At 37.3% G+C, this 19196-nt stretch overlaps 1 protein-coding gene across 3 annotated transcripts in view; it reads right to left on the bottom strand.

Moving 5' to 3' along the window:
- Nucleotides 1–19196, bottom strand: part of unc119b (unc-119 homolog b (C. elegans)) — a 39079-nt gene that overhangs the window by 1978 nt on the left and 17905 nt on the right. The window contains exons 2-5 of one of the 3 annotated variants that reach the window (XR_007927031.1): nucleotides 6444–6557; nucleotides 4786–4885; nucleotides 2776–2948; nucleotides 2164–2346 (exon numbers count right to left, since the gene is read on the bottom strand). Coding sequence is in view for 2 of the 3 variants with exons in the window: in XM_051876621.1 (XP_051732581.1) it covers nucleotides 2776–2948; nucleotides 4786–4885; nucleotides 6444–6557; nucleotides 15838–15859 (409 nt within the window). In the remaining variant the exon portion in view is untranslated. Of the gene's footprint in view, nucleotides 1–2163; nucleotides 2347–2775; nucleotides 2949–4785; nucleotides 4886–6443; nucleotides 6558–15837; nucleotides 15995–19196 lie in introns of those variants that run through there. The other 2 variants (XM_051876621.1, XM_051876620.1) reach the window with 2 other exon arrangements.

Raw genomic sequence — 19196 nt, forward strand, 5'->3', positions numbered from 1 at the left:
TGCTGGTCCAGTGTGGGTACAGCGTAATAAAGTTATAAATTCCTTTTTAATTGATTATTAAATTGTTTAAGATTTAAACACTGCTCAAAATTAAAAGGAACACTTTTTAATCAGAGAATAGCATCAAGTCAGTTAAACTCCTGGGAAATTGATCTAGTCAGTTAAGTAGCAGAGGGGGTTGTTAATCAGTTTCAGCTGCTTTGGTGTTAATGAAATTAACAACAGGTCCACTAGATGGGCAACAATGAGACGACCCCCAAAACAGGAATGGTTTTACAGGTGGAAGCCACTGAAATTTTTTTTCCCTACTCATCTTTTTTGACTGTTTTTCACTAGTTTTGCATTTGGCTAGGGTCAGTGTCACTACTGGTAGCACGAGGCGATACCTGGACCCTACAGAGGTTGCACAGGCAGTCCAACTCCTCCAGGATGGCACATCAATACGTGCCATTGCCAGAAGGTTTGCTGTGTTTCTTAAGAGCATGGAGGAGATTCCAGGAGACAGGCAGTTACTCTAGGAGAGCCGGACAGGGCCGGACTGCGTGAACGTCAAGTCCCTCAAGTTTCTCCCTCAAGTGAACGTAGAAGGTCCTTAACTCATCAGCAGGACCGGTATCTGCTCCTGTGTGCAACGAGGAACAGGATGAGCACTGCCAGAGCCCTACAAAATGACCTCCAGCAGGCCACTGGTGAGAATGTCTCTGACCAAACAATCAGAAACAGACTTCATGAGGGTGGCCTGAGGGCCCGACGTCCTCTAGTGGGCCCTGTGCTCACTGCCCGGCACAGTTGAGCTCGATTGGCATTTGCCATTGAACACCAGAATTGGCAGGTCCGCAAACTGGCGCCCTGTGCTTTTCACAGAGCAGGTTCACCCTGAGCACGTGACAGACGTGAAAGGGTCTGGAGAAGCCATAGAGAACGTTATGCTGCCTGTAACATCGTTCAGCATGACCAGTTTGGTGGTGGGTCAGTGATGGTCTGGGGAGGCATATCCATAGAGGGATGCACAGACCTCTACAGGCTAGACAATGGCACCCTGACTGCCATTAGGTATCGGGATGAAATCCTTGGACCCATTGTCAGACCCTACGCTGGTACAGTGGGTTCTGGAGCTCAGTGATGCCCTGGTCCAGATCTGGGAGGAAATACCCCAGGACACCATCCGTCGTCTCATTAGGAGTATGCCCCGATGTTGTCAGGCATGCATACAAGCACGTGGGGGCCAAACAAACTACCGAGTACCATTTTGAGTTGCTGCAATGAAATTTCAGCAAAATAAACTAGACTGCTGCATCATTTTTTCACTTATTTTCAGGGTTTCTTTGAATTCAGTCCTCTGTAGATTGATATTTTCATTTCCACCAAACAATGTGACATCCTTTCATTCCTAACACATTACCCAGTCCATATCAGTATAGATATCCAGCATATTTTTCCCCATTGAGATCTGATGTGTTTTCAAAGTGTTCCTTTAATTTTTTTAAGCAGTGTACATAGTTTCCATGACAGAGTTCAAGATCAGTCTTTTCATTACTACTGTAGCTGCCAGTTTGCAAGTTTCAAATGATTATTAAAAGGCAAGCACAAACTATGTAAAAGTGACAGCACTTTCAGTGTCTGAATTCACTCATTTTCATTTTCTCCCTCAAGTGAACGATATTAGTGGAGTAATAGGGAATAGTGAATGAGGGTATAGGGGCCGATATCTTGAAGCAGCGCTGTGTAGACTGATCGGTGACCACGAGAGAGATTCGAAAGGATACAAAGCTGTCTGCTCTATAATCGCTCTTGCGGTATGTCATTTACCAATCGTTTGCACAGCCACAGCGCCACTTCACATAGAAGAACACACCTATTGTGTTGCTCGGAGATGCACACCACTTCTGCTAAGGCTTTATAGCTAGGCTAATATTTGATTGGCAAAATTTAGCAAAAACAGACAATAGTGTGTCAATATGAAAAAAGAAGCCTGTAAAAATAAATCTTCATTGTTTATCCTTTTGATCTTTTATTAAAAAAAATAAACAATAATCATTTAAGTAAACAAATCTCTTTATGAAATAAATGTTTCTCATACACTTTGGCCACAATTAATGGCACCCTTTTAGTCAATACTTTTTGCAACCTCCTTTTACCAAGATAACAGCTCTGAGTCTTCACCTATAATGCCTGATGAGTTTGGAGAACAACTGACAAGACATCAGATAACGTCCCCCCATACAGAATCTCTCCAGATCCTTCAAATTCACAGGTCCATGTTGGTGCTTCTCATTTTCAGTTCACCACCCTCATTTTCTATAGGGTTCAGGTCAGGGGACTGGGATTTGTTTTTGGATCATCGTCCTGTTGGAAGATCCAACCACAACCCATTATACGATTTCTAGCAGAAATTGGTATTTGATAGAATCCATGAGACCATGTATCTGAACAAGATACTGGAGTTTGTTTTTGCATGAAAGCAGAAGATTTTTTTCTTGAAACCCTCCCAAACAACATGTGGTGATGTAGGTGCTGTCTGATATTTTTTTAGGCTTTCTGACCCCATTCTCACAGCCGTCTTTGATCATATTTACCAAGGGTGGCAATAATTCTGACGATGACACACACATACATATACATACATACATACATACATACATACATACATAGTATAAAATGTTAAAATTTTTCAAAGTGTTCAAATGTTCAAATTCATAAACAGTAGAGTGAATTGAATAAAAATGCATCCATGCAGAATTCCCAACCTCCATTTACAATTTTCATGGCACTTACTGAGATCCTCTGAGAGCGGCGGGAACTCATAGATGTGCTCACAGGTGTTCTTGCTGCTGGGGATGCAGAAGCCAAACTCAAAGTCGAAGCTCTTCAGCAGCTGTTCACGGAAATAATGCCTCTCGATCATCCGGAAGTTATTGATGGGGATGTCCCCTACTGTGAATTCAACACTAAAAACACAAAAACAAGGTAGACAAGATATTCAGTTCAGAGTTTTGGCCCTTCAGTGTTCATTTATATAGTTCTTCACTTGGGGAAATTTAGATAGCTGTTTACTTGTTAAACTTCCTACGACTGTTCAGCATTCCTTTCCTCAATGTATTACGTGAACTGAATTCATCATTTATAATGAGAAACTTTTATGGCATCTACCTCTACATTATGCCCTTTAGCATGATTATGTGATTTATTCGACAGGTTTAATTTAGAGAAATTATTTATGCTTGCTTTGTTTTGATTATTATTTCTGACCTCAATAAACATGCGCCTGTTGCAGAGGAATATGAGGCAGCTCCACTAATAAATATCAACTGTCTGTCATTTCATGTGCTACTCTGTTTATTTTCTAAATGTGTAATCTCTTTGCAAGAGAGGACAATATGATAGGACAGGACTACAGTGATAATCTAGTTATGCAAATATTTAATGATATTCTGAATGGGTTCATTTTAAGTAACTTCACTCTACTGTTTATTTTAAAGGTACATTTGAATTTGAACTAATATAGTTTTGACTGGTTGAACTTGACCTTACAGTTTCTAGGTAAAATGTGCATTAAAGGGCAATATATATTACCATTCAAAAGTTTGGGGTTGGTAACATTTTTGAAGTTTTTGAAGTCTGCTCACCAAGGCTGAGTTTATTTGAACAAAAATACAGTAAAACAGTAATATTTTTAAATATTATTATTATTATTATTATTATTATTATTATTATTATTATACAAAAACATTTTACATTCATATTGACATATCACTTATTTCTGTGATTGCTTCAGAAATCATTATAATATGCTGATTTGGTGCTCATGAAGCATTTCTTATAACTATCAATGTCTGTGTTGTGTTGCTTAATATTTTTGTGAAAACAGTGACGTTTTTCAGGATTCTTTGATGAATAGACAGTTCAAAAGAACAGGAATTATATAAAAAAGAAAACTTTTGTAACATTATAAAATGTGCTTACTGTCCTTGATGAATAAAATTATTAATTTCTTTCCTATACATGCTCACCGGCCACTTTATTAGTTGCACTCGTTCAACTGCTTGTTAACGCAAATATCTAATCAGCCAATCACATGGCAGCAACTCAATGCATTTAGGCATGTAGACATGGTCAAGACAATCTGCTGAAGCTCAAACAGAGCATCAGAATGGGGAAAAAAGGTGATTTAAGGGGCTTTGAATGTGGTATGATTGTTGGTGACAGATGGGCTGGTCTGAGTATTTCAGAAACTGCTGATCTACTAGGATTTTAGGTTAAAAAAAAAAAAAAAAAAAAAATTATATATATATATATATCTCCAGTGAGCAAGCAGTTCTGTGGGCAAAAAAGCCTTGTTGATGCAAGTGGTCAGATAAGAATGGCAAGACTGGTTCGAGCTGATAGAAAGGCAACGGTAACTCAAATAACCACTCGTTACAACCGAGGTCTGCAGAAGAGCATCTCTGAGCGCACATGTCGAACATTGAAGCTGATGAGCTACAGCAGCTGAAGACCACACCGGGTGCCACTCCTGTCAGCTAAGAACAGGAAACTGAGGCTACAATTCACACAGGCTCACCAAAATTAGACAATAGAAGACTGAAAAAAAACATTGCCTGGTCTGATGAGTCTTGATTTCTACTGTGACATTTAGATAGCAGGGTCAGAATATGGCATAAACAACATGAAAGCATGGATCCATCCTGCCTTGTATCAAAATCTGAGGAATGTTCATCTTACTAACCCCATACTTTTAAATGGTAGTGTATACAGTACACAGACTAATTTTAAAACTGTACTTACGTGGCTCCTACTTGACGTAGCCGTAAGAAAGCTGGCGTAAACTGATAACGTACAAACCGTCCAGCATTTGGATCAACATCTCTTTTATCCCCTCCTTTATCTGGAAAATAAATAAATAAATAAAACAAACATCACAATGAGAATTAAAGTTATTACAAAACTGATGAACAGGTATGTCTTTTCATAATTGCATATGATGATGGTGTAACCAAGTGTCAAGATAAGATAGCAGACTCTTTTCTCATTGAAGCTGTGAATGGATAGTTTTTTCTACAGAAAATGCACATCATTCACATTCACTGCACAGTTACTTCATGAATCGCATCCTAAGTCAGTCTTTTGTTCTATTTCGGTGAACTTGCCGAAGTTCACCAGCCATGACAGTACCACCTAGTGGTCAGAAAATTATTAATACACCTCTATAACTCTGGAAATCCTTCGCCAATCCATTTTTTTTTTTTTTTTTTTTTTTCCCCACACGTGCTAACTTTTCTTTGTAATGTCAAATGTGAAACCCACAAGTTTGTTTTTCTAAAATGACTGTTACTCAACATGGCTCTTAACAAGCCCAAAACATGGACCTGATTGTCAAAATCAAGCCAGCCTGTGTGCTCTGATAATAAAAGTTTAGGTTTTTACAAGTAAACATACACGCACAAATCATATTAACTGTTTAACTGTGTCAATAACTGTAAATACCAGGGTTATTCATTTCATCAGTGGAGCCCAATTAGATATGATTATTAAAAGGTAAGATCAGATGTTTTGTCAGGCTATTATTATTTATTATTTTTACATTTAGACATCCATTTATGGCAGAAGGCTGTGTGGCAGAAAAGATACTGTATGAGGGTTCAGGGTTTTCCTCTTGAAGTCTGTACCATTTTTATATTTTGCTTAAAATAAATATCTAAAAACAATGTAAAAATTAAACAAAATGCTCTCATCATGAGCGGAAAACAAAGTTAACTAGTAATTTCAAAGTTTAAGTTGTCTTCTCTTGCCATCTACAAATAATTTCCCCAAATATAACATTGTTTATTATGAAATGCTGATTAATAATGCTAAATCTAGATGTCTTGTTAGAAACCTGGTTTAAACGGTCACAGTCATATGTATGACAGAAAACAATTTATGTATTTGCTGCATTCTCATTTTCTGCAGTGTTTTAGCAAAAGTACCAATCTATTTTGCTGCTCACCATGTTTCTGTTACTTTTGTTAAAACAACCTTGTCAGCTCTTAATGTGGCGCTTTACGTCTTTAGCGGGGGAGAGAAGTGACATGCACTGAACGGAAAAAGCTTGAATGAAGCATGCTTGGCTCTAGATAAAAATATTAGAGGATATAGCACTGAAAGATCATTACCATAAACAACCCTGAGCGCTTGTGGTGTGTAATGCTCAATTGTTTTGACGCACTGCTCACTTTAAACTGTAGCAATGGTAAAACGGTGCTACCGTTGTCATTATGTCTCGCAGTCCGGTTGGAACCAAGCCAGGGTCCGGAACCGAACTGCAATCCTCTATTTGAGGATGCCATGTATATAGAGTAGATCAAATATATTGATGTAAGACCCATAAGATCCAGTAGACTCTCCATACTGCTGATCACATGACTGGAATCAGTAACTGGCTGGAAGTGGCTGCTCACACTCACCTGTGGCTGGTGGTTTAGTGATCTCAAACAGTACGGTTCCTGTCTCCATATCCCTGATCTTGAACCGTGTGAAGTCAATATTGTACACATTGTCTTCTGGACTACATAGATAATCTGTGGGGAAAAAAAACAAATTTAACTACATTTACAAATTAATGTTCATGGTCCCTACAATCATTATATAAACTTTGTGAGTCAGCACAAATGTAATGATTATGTCAGCAGTTCAGATTGGCACCTTAATCATTTAGTATTATACAGATGTATAGGACAGCAGAGACTTTACTGGAAGCAAAGCCAAAAAATGCCCAAAAAACATCTTAAAACGAAAACAAGATTTGTCCAAAAACCTTTAATTATCCTATAAAATAAAAAGCAAAAATGCCAAGATTAACCCCAAACAAAAACCGTTTACACAACACAGTTTTCAGCTAAAGACAGAAAATTGTTTATGGGTTTTGACCGTTCATTTACATGACAAGGGCGCTCTGGGGGCCTGAAAACGCAAAATTTTCAAAACAGTTTTTGAAAACAATACAGTTATTGTCTCTGTATAAACTCCAAATACGAGAAACATGGTGATGTCATGCGCATGCGTATTACGTGTTCAGTCTACAGGCGCGTAGTGTTTTACAAAGTGACATTGCCAACTACTGGCCTGGAATGCATAATACAGCGTTTTTAGTCGCATTTGCAAATCTGTGTGAACTGGGATCGTTTTGACAATGTTGTTAGTGAATGTGACTGATCACATGACAGGAAAATGAAGTAAAGCAGCATAAAGGAGGCAGCATGGCAAACAATCAAGGTCTCTGTCAAAATGACCAAAGGGTGATCAACAAGCTGGACTGTGGAGTTACTTTTATGGACTTACCTTTCCAGCAAACTACATCACTTTTTCATTGGATTATCACTACAGTTTCACACTAGGTTTCTTATGGACTGATTTAGGGTATGATAAAAAGGTATGGTGAAAATGGACTCTGTACTTTTTATTAGTACAGTTACAGCTATTCTAGTTTTATTGCGTTGTTTTATAGTATAATCTGACCTCATTTTAATTAATGTAAACTCGACCGATAGGGCTGATCGTTACAAGGGCTCAACAATAAGGACTGCCCGATGGCCCGGGCGTAGCTTGAATCAGAGCCATTGGAAAAACAGAGTTGCGACACTCCCATAGACTTCCATAGGAACTTTGGAATCCATGAACGCGTGTCATGGAGCAGCCGATAGTTCCAAACACTGATAGTTCCAGCACTGAACCCCATTCATTTTCAGTGAATCTGAAGTTCGCTCGCTGGTAAGTTGATGAAATTACTGCATTTTTGACATTTGAACGCATTACCTGACCTCTCATGAATCTAGTCAATAGTTGTATTTTATGTAACCAGCTTTAGTTAATGTTTATTGGAAGATAACGTTAGTTAGACTCTAATTGCAGCTAGCTTAAGTGACCTACACTTCACTAACTTTAGCTATAACCTGACGTCAGTTAGGCTACATTTACCTTTACATTTACAAGTTCGTTGTCAAACAACGTTTATCTTCGGTTATTAGATTTGTTGTTAATATTAGCAACACTTAGTTGCCAGTTCATTAAAGTACCAGAGAATAACACAGTAAGGAGGTTGCATACACTTAGTGGCCCCTATATTAGGAACACCTTTACAATCTAATGTAATTCAATACAACAGCTCTGCCATGAATTCTACTTTAATGACGTTTATAATCAGCCAGAAATGTGTAAATTCAATACTGAGGTCATAGTTAAAGGTGATGTTGCACTACATTGTGTTCAGATGGGTTTCTTATTTACATACATGAGGTGGCCAGAATATTAAACACATCTGGATATGAAGCAACAAGTGCAAAAACACCCCCACAAACTATGACCTCATTGCTAAATCATCATTAAATTTACACCTCTATGACAGCATAAAAAAATTAAATTATCTTTTCCCTTATTTGCATAACTTCTTGGATTAGCTAAATAATCACCCAGCTTCTTCCATAATGTTATTGTGTGGAAGAATAAAAATTTGAATAACAATAGTGGTTTCTATATAGATATATCTTTTTTTTCTCATTTAATTTCAAAATCTGTACTGGAGTACAGAGCCAAAATACCAGAAATCATGACAAATGTCCAAATAGTTATGGACCTAACTGTAGGTGTGTGCTCTCACTTCTGTAATGTCAACTTTGTGAAAATGTTTGGGAAACTTGTATTTAATCTGTCCTTCAATGTATTAACCTTAACACTGTTTCCTCTTTCTTTACAACTCCCAGTTCTCTCCAGCAACAACAGGCTTGACTCAACTTCAGACCCGGTCTCCTCTGGGGCCTCTGACACAGGCCCTGTTTCCACCTGGAGTTGAGATGCATTTTGGTCGATCGGATCACAAGTGGACGAGGGAGACACATACAAGTTTACACCTGGTGTTTTAATCCATCTCTTTTGTCCTCTTTCAACCACTTCTGTCCTGATTTCTTCGAGGGGGTGGTTAAATGTATGGGTTTTTACAGATCTTTCAATCTAATGGACAAAATAAGCTTGAGCAGTTTACATATGAACGCACCCAGAGATGACAGGAAAACATATTGAGAGCATCAGTGTTCGTTTCTGCTCTGACAGCCGCGAGACCAGCTGAACGAGTGAGTGTGTGTTAGAAATCAGGAATGGTGAGAGAACCATTACGTTGGTACGTTAAACCAAACTTGGGTCTTCAGCCAACAAAGTTTAAATCCCGTCTGGCTCGAGTGCTTCCCATAATGTTTACACATTAGGTCAGTAGATGGAGAGTAGGTGGTCTTCAGTGGCTGTTCAAACACATTCGACTACATGAGCATTTACACTACGAAAGCAGTCCGGTCGAATGCATTTTCGACTACTTCTGGAAGTGGTCGAAAGTGGACAAACTCAAACCGTTTTAGACCCCGTTTACACCTGTATTTAGTGTCGTCCACTTGTGATCCGATCAGCCAAAACGCATCTTAATACCAGGTGGAAACAGGCCCACAGTCTGCTTCTGGCAGTGGAATGCTCTCACCCAAAAAATCAAGTAACTATAGCATTACTATAGCGTGGAGTTTGAATGCTTTTGTTATCAATGTATGGATAAGCATTCGACTGATTCTTGATTCACCACCAGGGGCCTGTACCATGATGGTATTTGAACAAACTCAGGGTTGTAGGATTAGTTTCGAGTTGACAAAACCAAACCACTCCAATCCGGCTTTGTTGGTACCATGATGCAGATCATCAACATTCTCTGTCAACTCAGGCTTTGATCCTGAGTTTGTGGAGCATATGCACATGAATGTGTGACATCAGTGGTGAACAGCCAATCAGATGACTAATCTGAAACTTAATCTGAACCTGGCTAGCCAGCTAATCCAGCTTCATGGTACAGGCCCCAGGTCTCCAGATCATCCTACAGCTGGGCTGGAAGAATGTAATGGATATTGTGAACACTTATATTCCTTCTCTGGCCTGCTTTCTGCCATCTTTCTCTCCCTGTAGGAAGTCGAATGAGTTTCTTTGAAGACAGAACATTCAAGGAAAACTTACCTACCCTCTCCCTGGATATAATATATAATTAAAAGTTTTGTTGAATGCAATTGTTTGTCTTGTATATTTTTCACTGTTGACCAAACTTCTTTCTTGACTTAAACTGAGCAGCTTCATTCATTGATATTCACTTGTTGTGCATGTTTACATGAATGTATCTTAACACAACATTAGGATGTTAGTAATTATGACCATAGAAACATGGGGAAAATATATACAGTACATGCTGTAAATGTATATCTTATGGGAGCAGCCCCCCTTCCCTCTAAAATTAAACACACACACAAAATTAATTAAATTCAAAGGGCTTTATTTGCATGATATATTATTTATATATATTATATATATATATATATATATATATATAAAAATAAACATACATACACATATGTATGTATGTATTTGTGTGTGTTCTGATGAATGGTTTAGCCTATGTTTAGGGAAGGTCAGGATGAAGGGGTACATTAGCCATACTGAAATGGATCCAGTTAACAGAAATGTTAATGTTATGGATCGTATTTAGGAACATTGTTAATTCACTCAGTAACCATCTCTCCAGTTACCTGTACATTTTAACAGACCACATTGTTAACGATAATGCCGTCTCTCTATCACTCTCCAGATACAATACACTACTTTAAGTGTACTCAACGTAGTAATCAATTTTATTCAATATTTAATCAATATTACGCGTTAATATTTACCGAAAAAATTCCTGCAAATACAGTAGTTGCTGTAAACGTATTTTATGTTATGGGAGCAGCCCCTCTTCCCTCCAAAATTAAACACAAAAACTTATTAATGCTGTGTTTCCACCACTCCCCAGGAAAAAAAGGCTATTATATGTATGTAATGTAAGTGTCAACGTAATAATCAATGTATATTATGCATCAATATTTACCGATAATTGCTGCAAATATAGCTACAGCTGTCTGTCCCGCTTAAAACCATTCAAACTGGTTGACAGCGCGGATTTGTTTGGAACTATTGAGAGCTACACGAACCACGTGACAGCGTTGCAGCGAGATCAAAGAGTGTCGCAACTCTCATATTTAACGGCTCTGGCTTGAATGACGCTCGGGACAGTAGACTGAACTGTCACTTGCCTGATCGGGGTAGTGCTGCATCGTCATAAAAGTTTATCATTTGCACGTGTTTTTAAGCTTTGCCAATTTAAATATTCAAGTGCAAGAAGATGCATTTAGTACTCGCAACAATCATATGAAGCGCGACCAGAAAGCCTCTTGAGTCCTCTTTCATGTGTTCTTGCACTTGAACGAACATATTCACACAAAATTCTGTGAAAAATGCCCATATTGCTGAGTATCCTCCTGAATTAATACCAAGATTAAATTTCATAATAGGCCACAGCAGTGTTCTATTTTGCCTCTGGGTAAACATACTACTTTTGCAACTATTAAGCAGTAATAGGCTTGTCCAAATTTGTGTACTTATGCACTACATGCTGTTTTGTAGTATAAATAGTGTGAATAGTGTCTTCACACTGAAAATTCCAAAAAGAAAAACTGCACTTTAAATACCAGGATGATGCACTTAATTAACCAAATATAAATAACACAAATACAAAAATAAATAAATAAGTGTGTAATGTTGGACACTTCATGCACTCTTTGGTCGCAGCTATAGCGGAGGGGGAGAGGCTATCAGACTCCGATGCTAAATGACAAAATAACTTTATAAAATTCATACAATGCATGGTTGAATACATAGTGTACTCAACCAAGTACATAGCGTATAAGTGCATAGTGTATAGCGTGTCATTTGGGACACAACTAATGATCTTTTACCATGGTGATGACATTTGTTAGTGAATGTTAGCAGCAGTGTCGTAGATGTGACTGTGCATGACTCCTAAATAAGAAAACAATGCAGTATGCTACAGATATCCATGTAATCACACATCTGTCATATCTACAACCAAAAATGAGCTCCCATTGATACCTGAAAATGATTTCACAGTGCCAGAGTGTCTGGGTGGTTTTTAAAAATCACATTGCTATGTGATTGCTAAGATGGCCTGATGCTTGACTAAGCAAGCGGCAGTGAAAACAGTCAAGATCTGTCTGTTTCAGAACTTCACTGTTACCACTAAACCTGCAAGCATGCAATGTAAACACATGAACTCTCAGTCCACACTATTTTTGCTTCAGTAATCCCCACAACCACGAGAAATGACAGTGCCAATTAGTGTTTGCTGCTCCGTAGGTAGTGCATTGTGGGTATGTTTTGCGAGACGTACCCATGTATTGTACACATCGGAATTCTGACTCATTCTTAGGCAGTTCATTAGAGATGCCAGAATGACTGTTCCCGTGGGATGTTATTTGACAAATAAATTAGACCCTGCTTAGACAAACAGAGGCCACATTAAACATTTCAAGTCAATGATTCGGTCATCACCCTTATGTTTTACACAGAGCAATGGTAAACAATTAGTATTTTAGGCTATGTGCTGTGATTCACAATTTCCTATTCAGAGCTCTCAAAGAAACTACAGGGTATTTATAGCTGTATTAAGCTTCATCTTAAATAAAATGGTAAATTGGAAAATGAACACCAACCGAACCAGTCTGTACAGATATAAATGTCTGAAAGGGAAAAACCCCTATCCACAGCATTAAGCCTAACAGGGACAAACAATAATGCGAATCATCACAGGCAGTTCATCAGGGCTTACACAACAGCAGCATTTAAATTGCAAATGAGCTCTCTATTAAAATGCACAGTTGTTGGCTCTTAATATTCAGATTTGTTTGTGTCTGATTTTTCTGAGCACACATTCTGGGGAGCGATCTGTGACATTATGGATTGGATAATGTTATTTTAGTTTAAAAATAGTTGTTTTTAGAAAAAGCTGCGTTCAACTATTATTCTATTTGTCTCACATCATAATAACACATTCTTTTGAAAAACATCTTCTGTATAACAACTGATAACTGTTTTCTGAAAACTCAGGATGACGTAGTATGTAATGTTACAGAGAATTTTTTTTCTATAAGAATACCATTTGTAAGCTGACATCCTAAATGACTGTAAACACTGTGGTGCGTTGATAAACGTAACCATTCTAACAATTTTACAACCTACACAATTGCACTGTAAGCAATAAATTTACATTGTGTTACAGTGTTACATTTGGAAGTTTCTTAATTATGCATCATTTTTATTGCCCATAACCAGATGGAAATTTAGATCCAGACCAAAGATATGATGGAAATTGATTTGGGTGTTTTGTTGTTGTTGTTGTTGTTGTTGTCGTTTTTTTGTCTTACATCATCCATGTACTTCATTCAATTTTCCCTTACCAAATTAATATTTGGTAATTTATTTCTTGTTGTATGCAAAGTTGCAAAGTTTAGGCCGTGATATACTTCAAACGAAGTTCTTTGGCGGCCCGCCACATTCTAATTTGTCCCGCCACAGTCTCAAAATTAAATTACGCCTGTCGCAATATTTAAATAACCGAATTAGACTAACACCAAGAAATAGACTAACACCAATTAAGTTAAGTTTTCGTGTAGCCTAGGCCTACTATATTCAAAGTCATCTGAAGCCATTGCATAGTTCCGCTGCAGCTGTCAATCATTCTCTGTTCAGCACTCAAACAGCGTGTCGCGTTCGGTAACGACAGTCAGCACGGTAAAACTCTCCAATATGATATATTCCCATTATAATACTTGATGTGTAGATAAAGGGCTATGGATTTGCAAAAAAACGACTTTATCTTGCTGGAGTTTATTGCCGTTTCTAAACGATGTCATCATACTGGCTACAGGTTGTCTGTTAGATCGCACAACACAAGGATTATGAATTGGCGTCACACGCACAACAACTGGAATTTAAAAGTGAGAAGAAACATATTAATAAACTGTTAGATGCAGATATACACAGGGATTCTCTTTGTGCCGTGAACTTTTCAATGCGCAGCGCTGTGACTCCATATTGCTTTAAGCATACATTCTGCACCTGGGATGCGCATAAGAGGTTTGTGCTGCTGTTTTTAAGCGTTTCATATTATCATAGTTTTACATACTGAAAGATTATTAATAGCCTATTTTGTTCTGTCATATCTATCATATCTTGTTGCCCCGTTAAAAAGCTGTACAATACATTTAAAATAAACGTGTTTTAATCTTATAATCTAATCTATAAATACATATATTTACATTAATTTATATATAAATCAAATATAGTTTTTCATATCATAAGAATGCAAATAGTATTTTAAACTTTTTATTAACATTTAGATTTTATAAAATTACTGTGCAAAGTGTTTTTCAAGAATTAAGCTAGCATACTTTTTGCTGCTGAATTATATAGTTACCTAGATTTTATTTATTTATTTATTTTTTGGTCAGATTATGATTATATATTTTTATTCATTTGTTATTTTTTTCTATAATGAAGTAGTGTGTTTAGTACATTCTGGATTGTGTTTAACAAATCAGAGTGACCATTAGTTCCACAAATACAGATGCATAGATACAGGCCCCCACTAATTATTCTAGAAATAAATTAATTCAACAAAGGTAACCTCTTTTGCTACATATTTTTAATGGTTTAAATGTATACTCCACATGTTTGACCACTTATGAATTATCATTTAGCCTACTATATGTTGTGTACGTGACTAATGTGCCCTACCATCACCAATAAATAAATTACTATTAGAGCACAAAATTGTTTACAAGAGAACCAATTTCTTCATTGATCTAGTCACTTAAATTTTGCTCTCAGAATGCACAGAATGCAGAGATTTATGCATTTAAATTTAAAATGTACAAAATCTTCTTCCGGGGGGGCATGCCCCCGGACCCCCCTAAAGGGACCGATGTCCACCCACCACAGTCTAAAAAAATCCTGTGGGAAATACTGTAGGGGTAAAGCGAAGTTCAAAATAAGCGAGCAGCAATATACTGTTATCGAAAATTTCAGGCCACCCACACTGTTGAGAGTGACGGTTAGATGAATATGTAAATATGTGCTGCACCGTGCTTTCCTCTCAGTAACAAAATAAACAATAAAAACTGAATTTTTTTATAGAAAGCATAAGAAAATCGTCTGATCATAATAACATGGGTGTGTTAGCACAAGCTCTGCAAATTAGCACTCCAGTAAAGTCACGTCACGTTTATTTATATGGCATTTTATTTAATAGATTGCTTAAAAGCAAGCAGCTTTACAGTATCAAACATGAAAAATAGTGTCAGTGTCTCATTTCATCAGAAGCACAACTTCATTTTGTACTAAATCGGCTATCCAGTGTGTTCATGTTTTCACCCGTGGAGATCTTACCTCAACGATCTCAACAGATGAAATGAGCCAGAGAAAAGTTCCGCGTGAAAGGCGGCGGAGCATCAGCACACACCTCCTATTATGTTATTGTAACGGACCAATGGTAGTACGAAGGTGATTTGCAGCTGGAGCGAACTTTTCCTGAGAGTTCACTTTGGCAAGCCATTTTGAACTCCCAAAATGAACACAAAATTAACTTCGTTTTAGCCTGATTTTGTTCAAAATGACGTCACATCAGTTCGTTCTTCGATTTCGTTTGAAGTATAACGGGGCCTTTAAAAAGTCAAATTGTGAAAGAGTAATAATGTGTAATGGCATTTTGTAGTAATATAATATTAGTAATATTTTTAATGACTTCATCAAACAAGCATAGGCAGTGTATGTGGTGACCAGAATTTCAATCCTGCTCAGTCCTTCTCATTTTCATTGCATCTAATAGACATAACTAATGAATCCATAGAACATAGAAGCAAATGCAAAATCCATAGAACATAGTGAGCCCACCTGAGAGAAGGTGCATTCCCATGGTCCCATGCCACAGTTTAGTCCCTCCTTTTTAGACTCTGTACATGTGCTCCCCTAAGAGCACAGGGCCCAGATTAGGCCCTAAGCAGCTTAAGGCATCTCAGCATGGCAGGGGCGGATTGGGACGCGATCAGGAGATTTAAAGGGAAGGCAGGTTTTGTGTACCTCTCTCTCTGCAGCACTACACTGTGATGTAACTGCAACTGACCAAACACAGTCCTTAATCATACGTTTTCCCATCCAAAACAAGTTTTGTAATAGCATTGCTCACACAGCACACAAAAACAAACTCTGACCCGAATTAAATGCCATCTGACCCATAATGCAAACAGCTCTCTAGAATATGCTGGTTTCTGGATTTTGAGATGCTACAATAGGATAATACAATAATTCAGCACCTGAATCTGGATCTTTGGCTGAACAGAAAAACACTTTACAATAAGGTTTAATTTGTTAACATTAGTTGAATTAACACAAACTAACAATGACAAATAATTTAAAAGCATTTATTAATCTTAGTAAATTTTGAAATGAACATTAACTAATAGATTAAAATCAAAAAGTTATATCTGTTAATATTTAATGGACCAGAGTTAACATGAACTAACAATGAACAGTTTTACTGTTGTTAACAAAGATTAATAAATACTGTAATGTTAACTAATAAGGTCTTATCATTCTGATACTGTTTAGTCAGCATTTCCTTCATTTGCATTATTTAATTTAGCCAAAAATCTCAAATTAAAATGTTTCTTCATTTTATTATATTATGTGAGACAACATACCTTCAGTAAAAATATATACCTTCAGTAAAATATATAGCCTATTTATTTATTTATTTATTTTACTGGAGGCATGTTTTATTTGCCAATTTTATTTGCCAATTACATAAAAAATAAATAAATAAATAAAACGCACATTTAAATCCCAGACACTACTCAGGTTCACATTACAAATCTATTTTAATAAGCAATGTTTTGGCCAATCAGCCTTACTCAGATTTGGCTGCTTGACCAAAACGTTGCTAATTATAATATTTTTGTGATGATGCAAACTTAGCAGAGACTATGCTAACCCTAATTGTGAGCCAAGCATTCACATAATATATCTCATAACCTTGTACTCTAGTTATATCAGAACAGATGCATGATTATCTTTTGCTTGAAATGTTATGAAAAGCAGCTACGCTAATTATTCGCCATTTGCTTTTCTGTTTCTACCTCGGGATACCTGTCTTTGAACGCCATATAACAGCAACTCTGAATCAACATACAAAACTGCCAAAACTGCTCATCTCTGGAATGGCAAGGCTTGTGGGTTGCTCTTGGTCAGCAGTGGTAAGTAGTTACCAACAGTGGTCCAAGGAGGGACAAACGACAATCCGCCGACAGGGTGTTGGGTGCCCAAGGCTCATCGATGCATAAGGGCAACGAAGGCTATCCCACCTGGGATCCGTTCTTCGTACGTTGGTTAGCTGGATTTGATTGATGACGATTTGGCATGATCTTTGATTGTTCGGTTCTTCGACACTTATCATGCACTTGCTGTCATAGCAACAGGTCCGTAAGCTCAAACCTGCTCTGGAGCAGGCTTATTTCATGTAAACAGGATTAGATCGCATCTTTTTAAGTAGAATTGATACTTAAAGTAATACTTAATCTGTCCCAGCCACTGCTACTTTCTTACAAACGTACCCTAATGTGAACCAGGGACAATAATAATGATTTAAAAATAAATTTACAAACAATATTATAATGTTGTGTAGTCTATCATAATATAGACACTGTCAGTTTTACTCGTTGAGAGATTTATTAATGAGGAAATAATTACCTAATAATTTTATTGGAGTCTTACACACATGATGTAGGCTACAGTTAGTCTATGCCGTGCATGCATTATTTTTGCATTATTTTGAATGGTGACGCTATTATGGGAGTGGCTTGATGCAGCACAGGAGATGCAGATAACTTGATCTTGACCCTTAAGAAACTTTAATTAATGCTGTCACGTAACAATCTTAAAATTTAAAATTAAATGAATTGCTAATTACAACATTGAAATAAAAATGTAAAGCCTGCACAAATAGGAAATTGTGAATATAGCCTAAATAATGGGAGTCATGTATTATAAAAAAAAAAAAAACAGTGCACATTTCATTTATCTATTATAACTTTTATGCTCTTTTTTTTTTTTTTGCTTGGCTGTTTTCTTATAAAAGGTGCAGAAATTTGTCGAGTTTTTTGTCAGGTGTCTTTTTTAATTATATGATGTCACTACGTTTCCATCTTGACGCCAACCAATCGCTGCATTGCTGATCATGGTTTCGAGTGTCGATACATCTGCCCTTTTCGAGGAACACATGAACGCGCAGTAATCACAGATAATTTAACCTAGATATTTTAATCCAGTCCGCAAATTCGTTTGAAGAACCAAATTAGCCACAGTTCAGTTATCACGATGAAAAGATCTGGCATCTGTCAAATCATCTCAGATGTATTAAGCGAGGTATGAAGAACGGACCCCTGGTCATTTTGCAGACCAGCAACATTGTTGAAGGCCAGGTACACCACTTCATGACAATGGTGTTCTCTGGTGGAAGTGGCCTGTTGCACCCTGTTACACCCTGTTACACTGCACAAATTGTTCAGGAATGGTTTGAGGAACATGATGAAGAGTTCAAGATGTTGCCCTGGCTTCCAAATTCCCCAGATCTCAATCCAATTGAGCATCTGTAGGATGTGATGGACCAACAAGTTCGATCCACAGCGGCTCCACTTCGCAACCTTTGAAGGATCTGCTTGCTAATTTTCTAATGTATCTGCTTAAATTAATACATGACATTAGCTAACTAGACGATCTATATTGTCTCAGAACTGTACATTTCTGCAATATGGACATTACTTTGACATAGTCACCTTATAAGAGATTATTCTTAATTGTAACATAGAAACAAGCATGCTTTGAAACTATATCAGGGTTTTTCCTGCATTGAAAATATTTTGGTGGTCATCAAAATTAATCTTTATTTGATAATTTGATGTGACGATCTGCCGTTCCACAGTACCGGTACCCACTGAAAGCAAGCTGCGTTAAAACACTTTGAAACATTGCCATGAGTGTTTGTGTAAGTGCTCTGTGAAGAGCGTCAAAAGTTTCTATTTTTGCAGCCAGAGACACCTGTTGAGAGTGTGAATGCAATGGCCAATCAGATTTGTTTAAGTTAGTCAGAAACCACTCAAAACGCAGTGCAAGTTCTGCGCGCTCGTGAATCCTGTCATTATAACCAACAATAATGTCAATAATTGATTAATTGCCCATAGTAGCTTCATGGATTATAA

Source organism: Ctenopharyngodon idella, chromosome 21 (genome assembly GCF_019924925.1).
Source record: "Ctenopharyngodon idella isolate HZGC_01 chromosome 21, HZGC01, whole genome shotgun sequence".
NCBI lineage: Eukaryota > Metazoa > Chordata > Actinopteri > Cypriniformes > Xenocyprididae > Ctenopharyngodon > Ctenopharyngodon idella.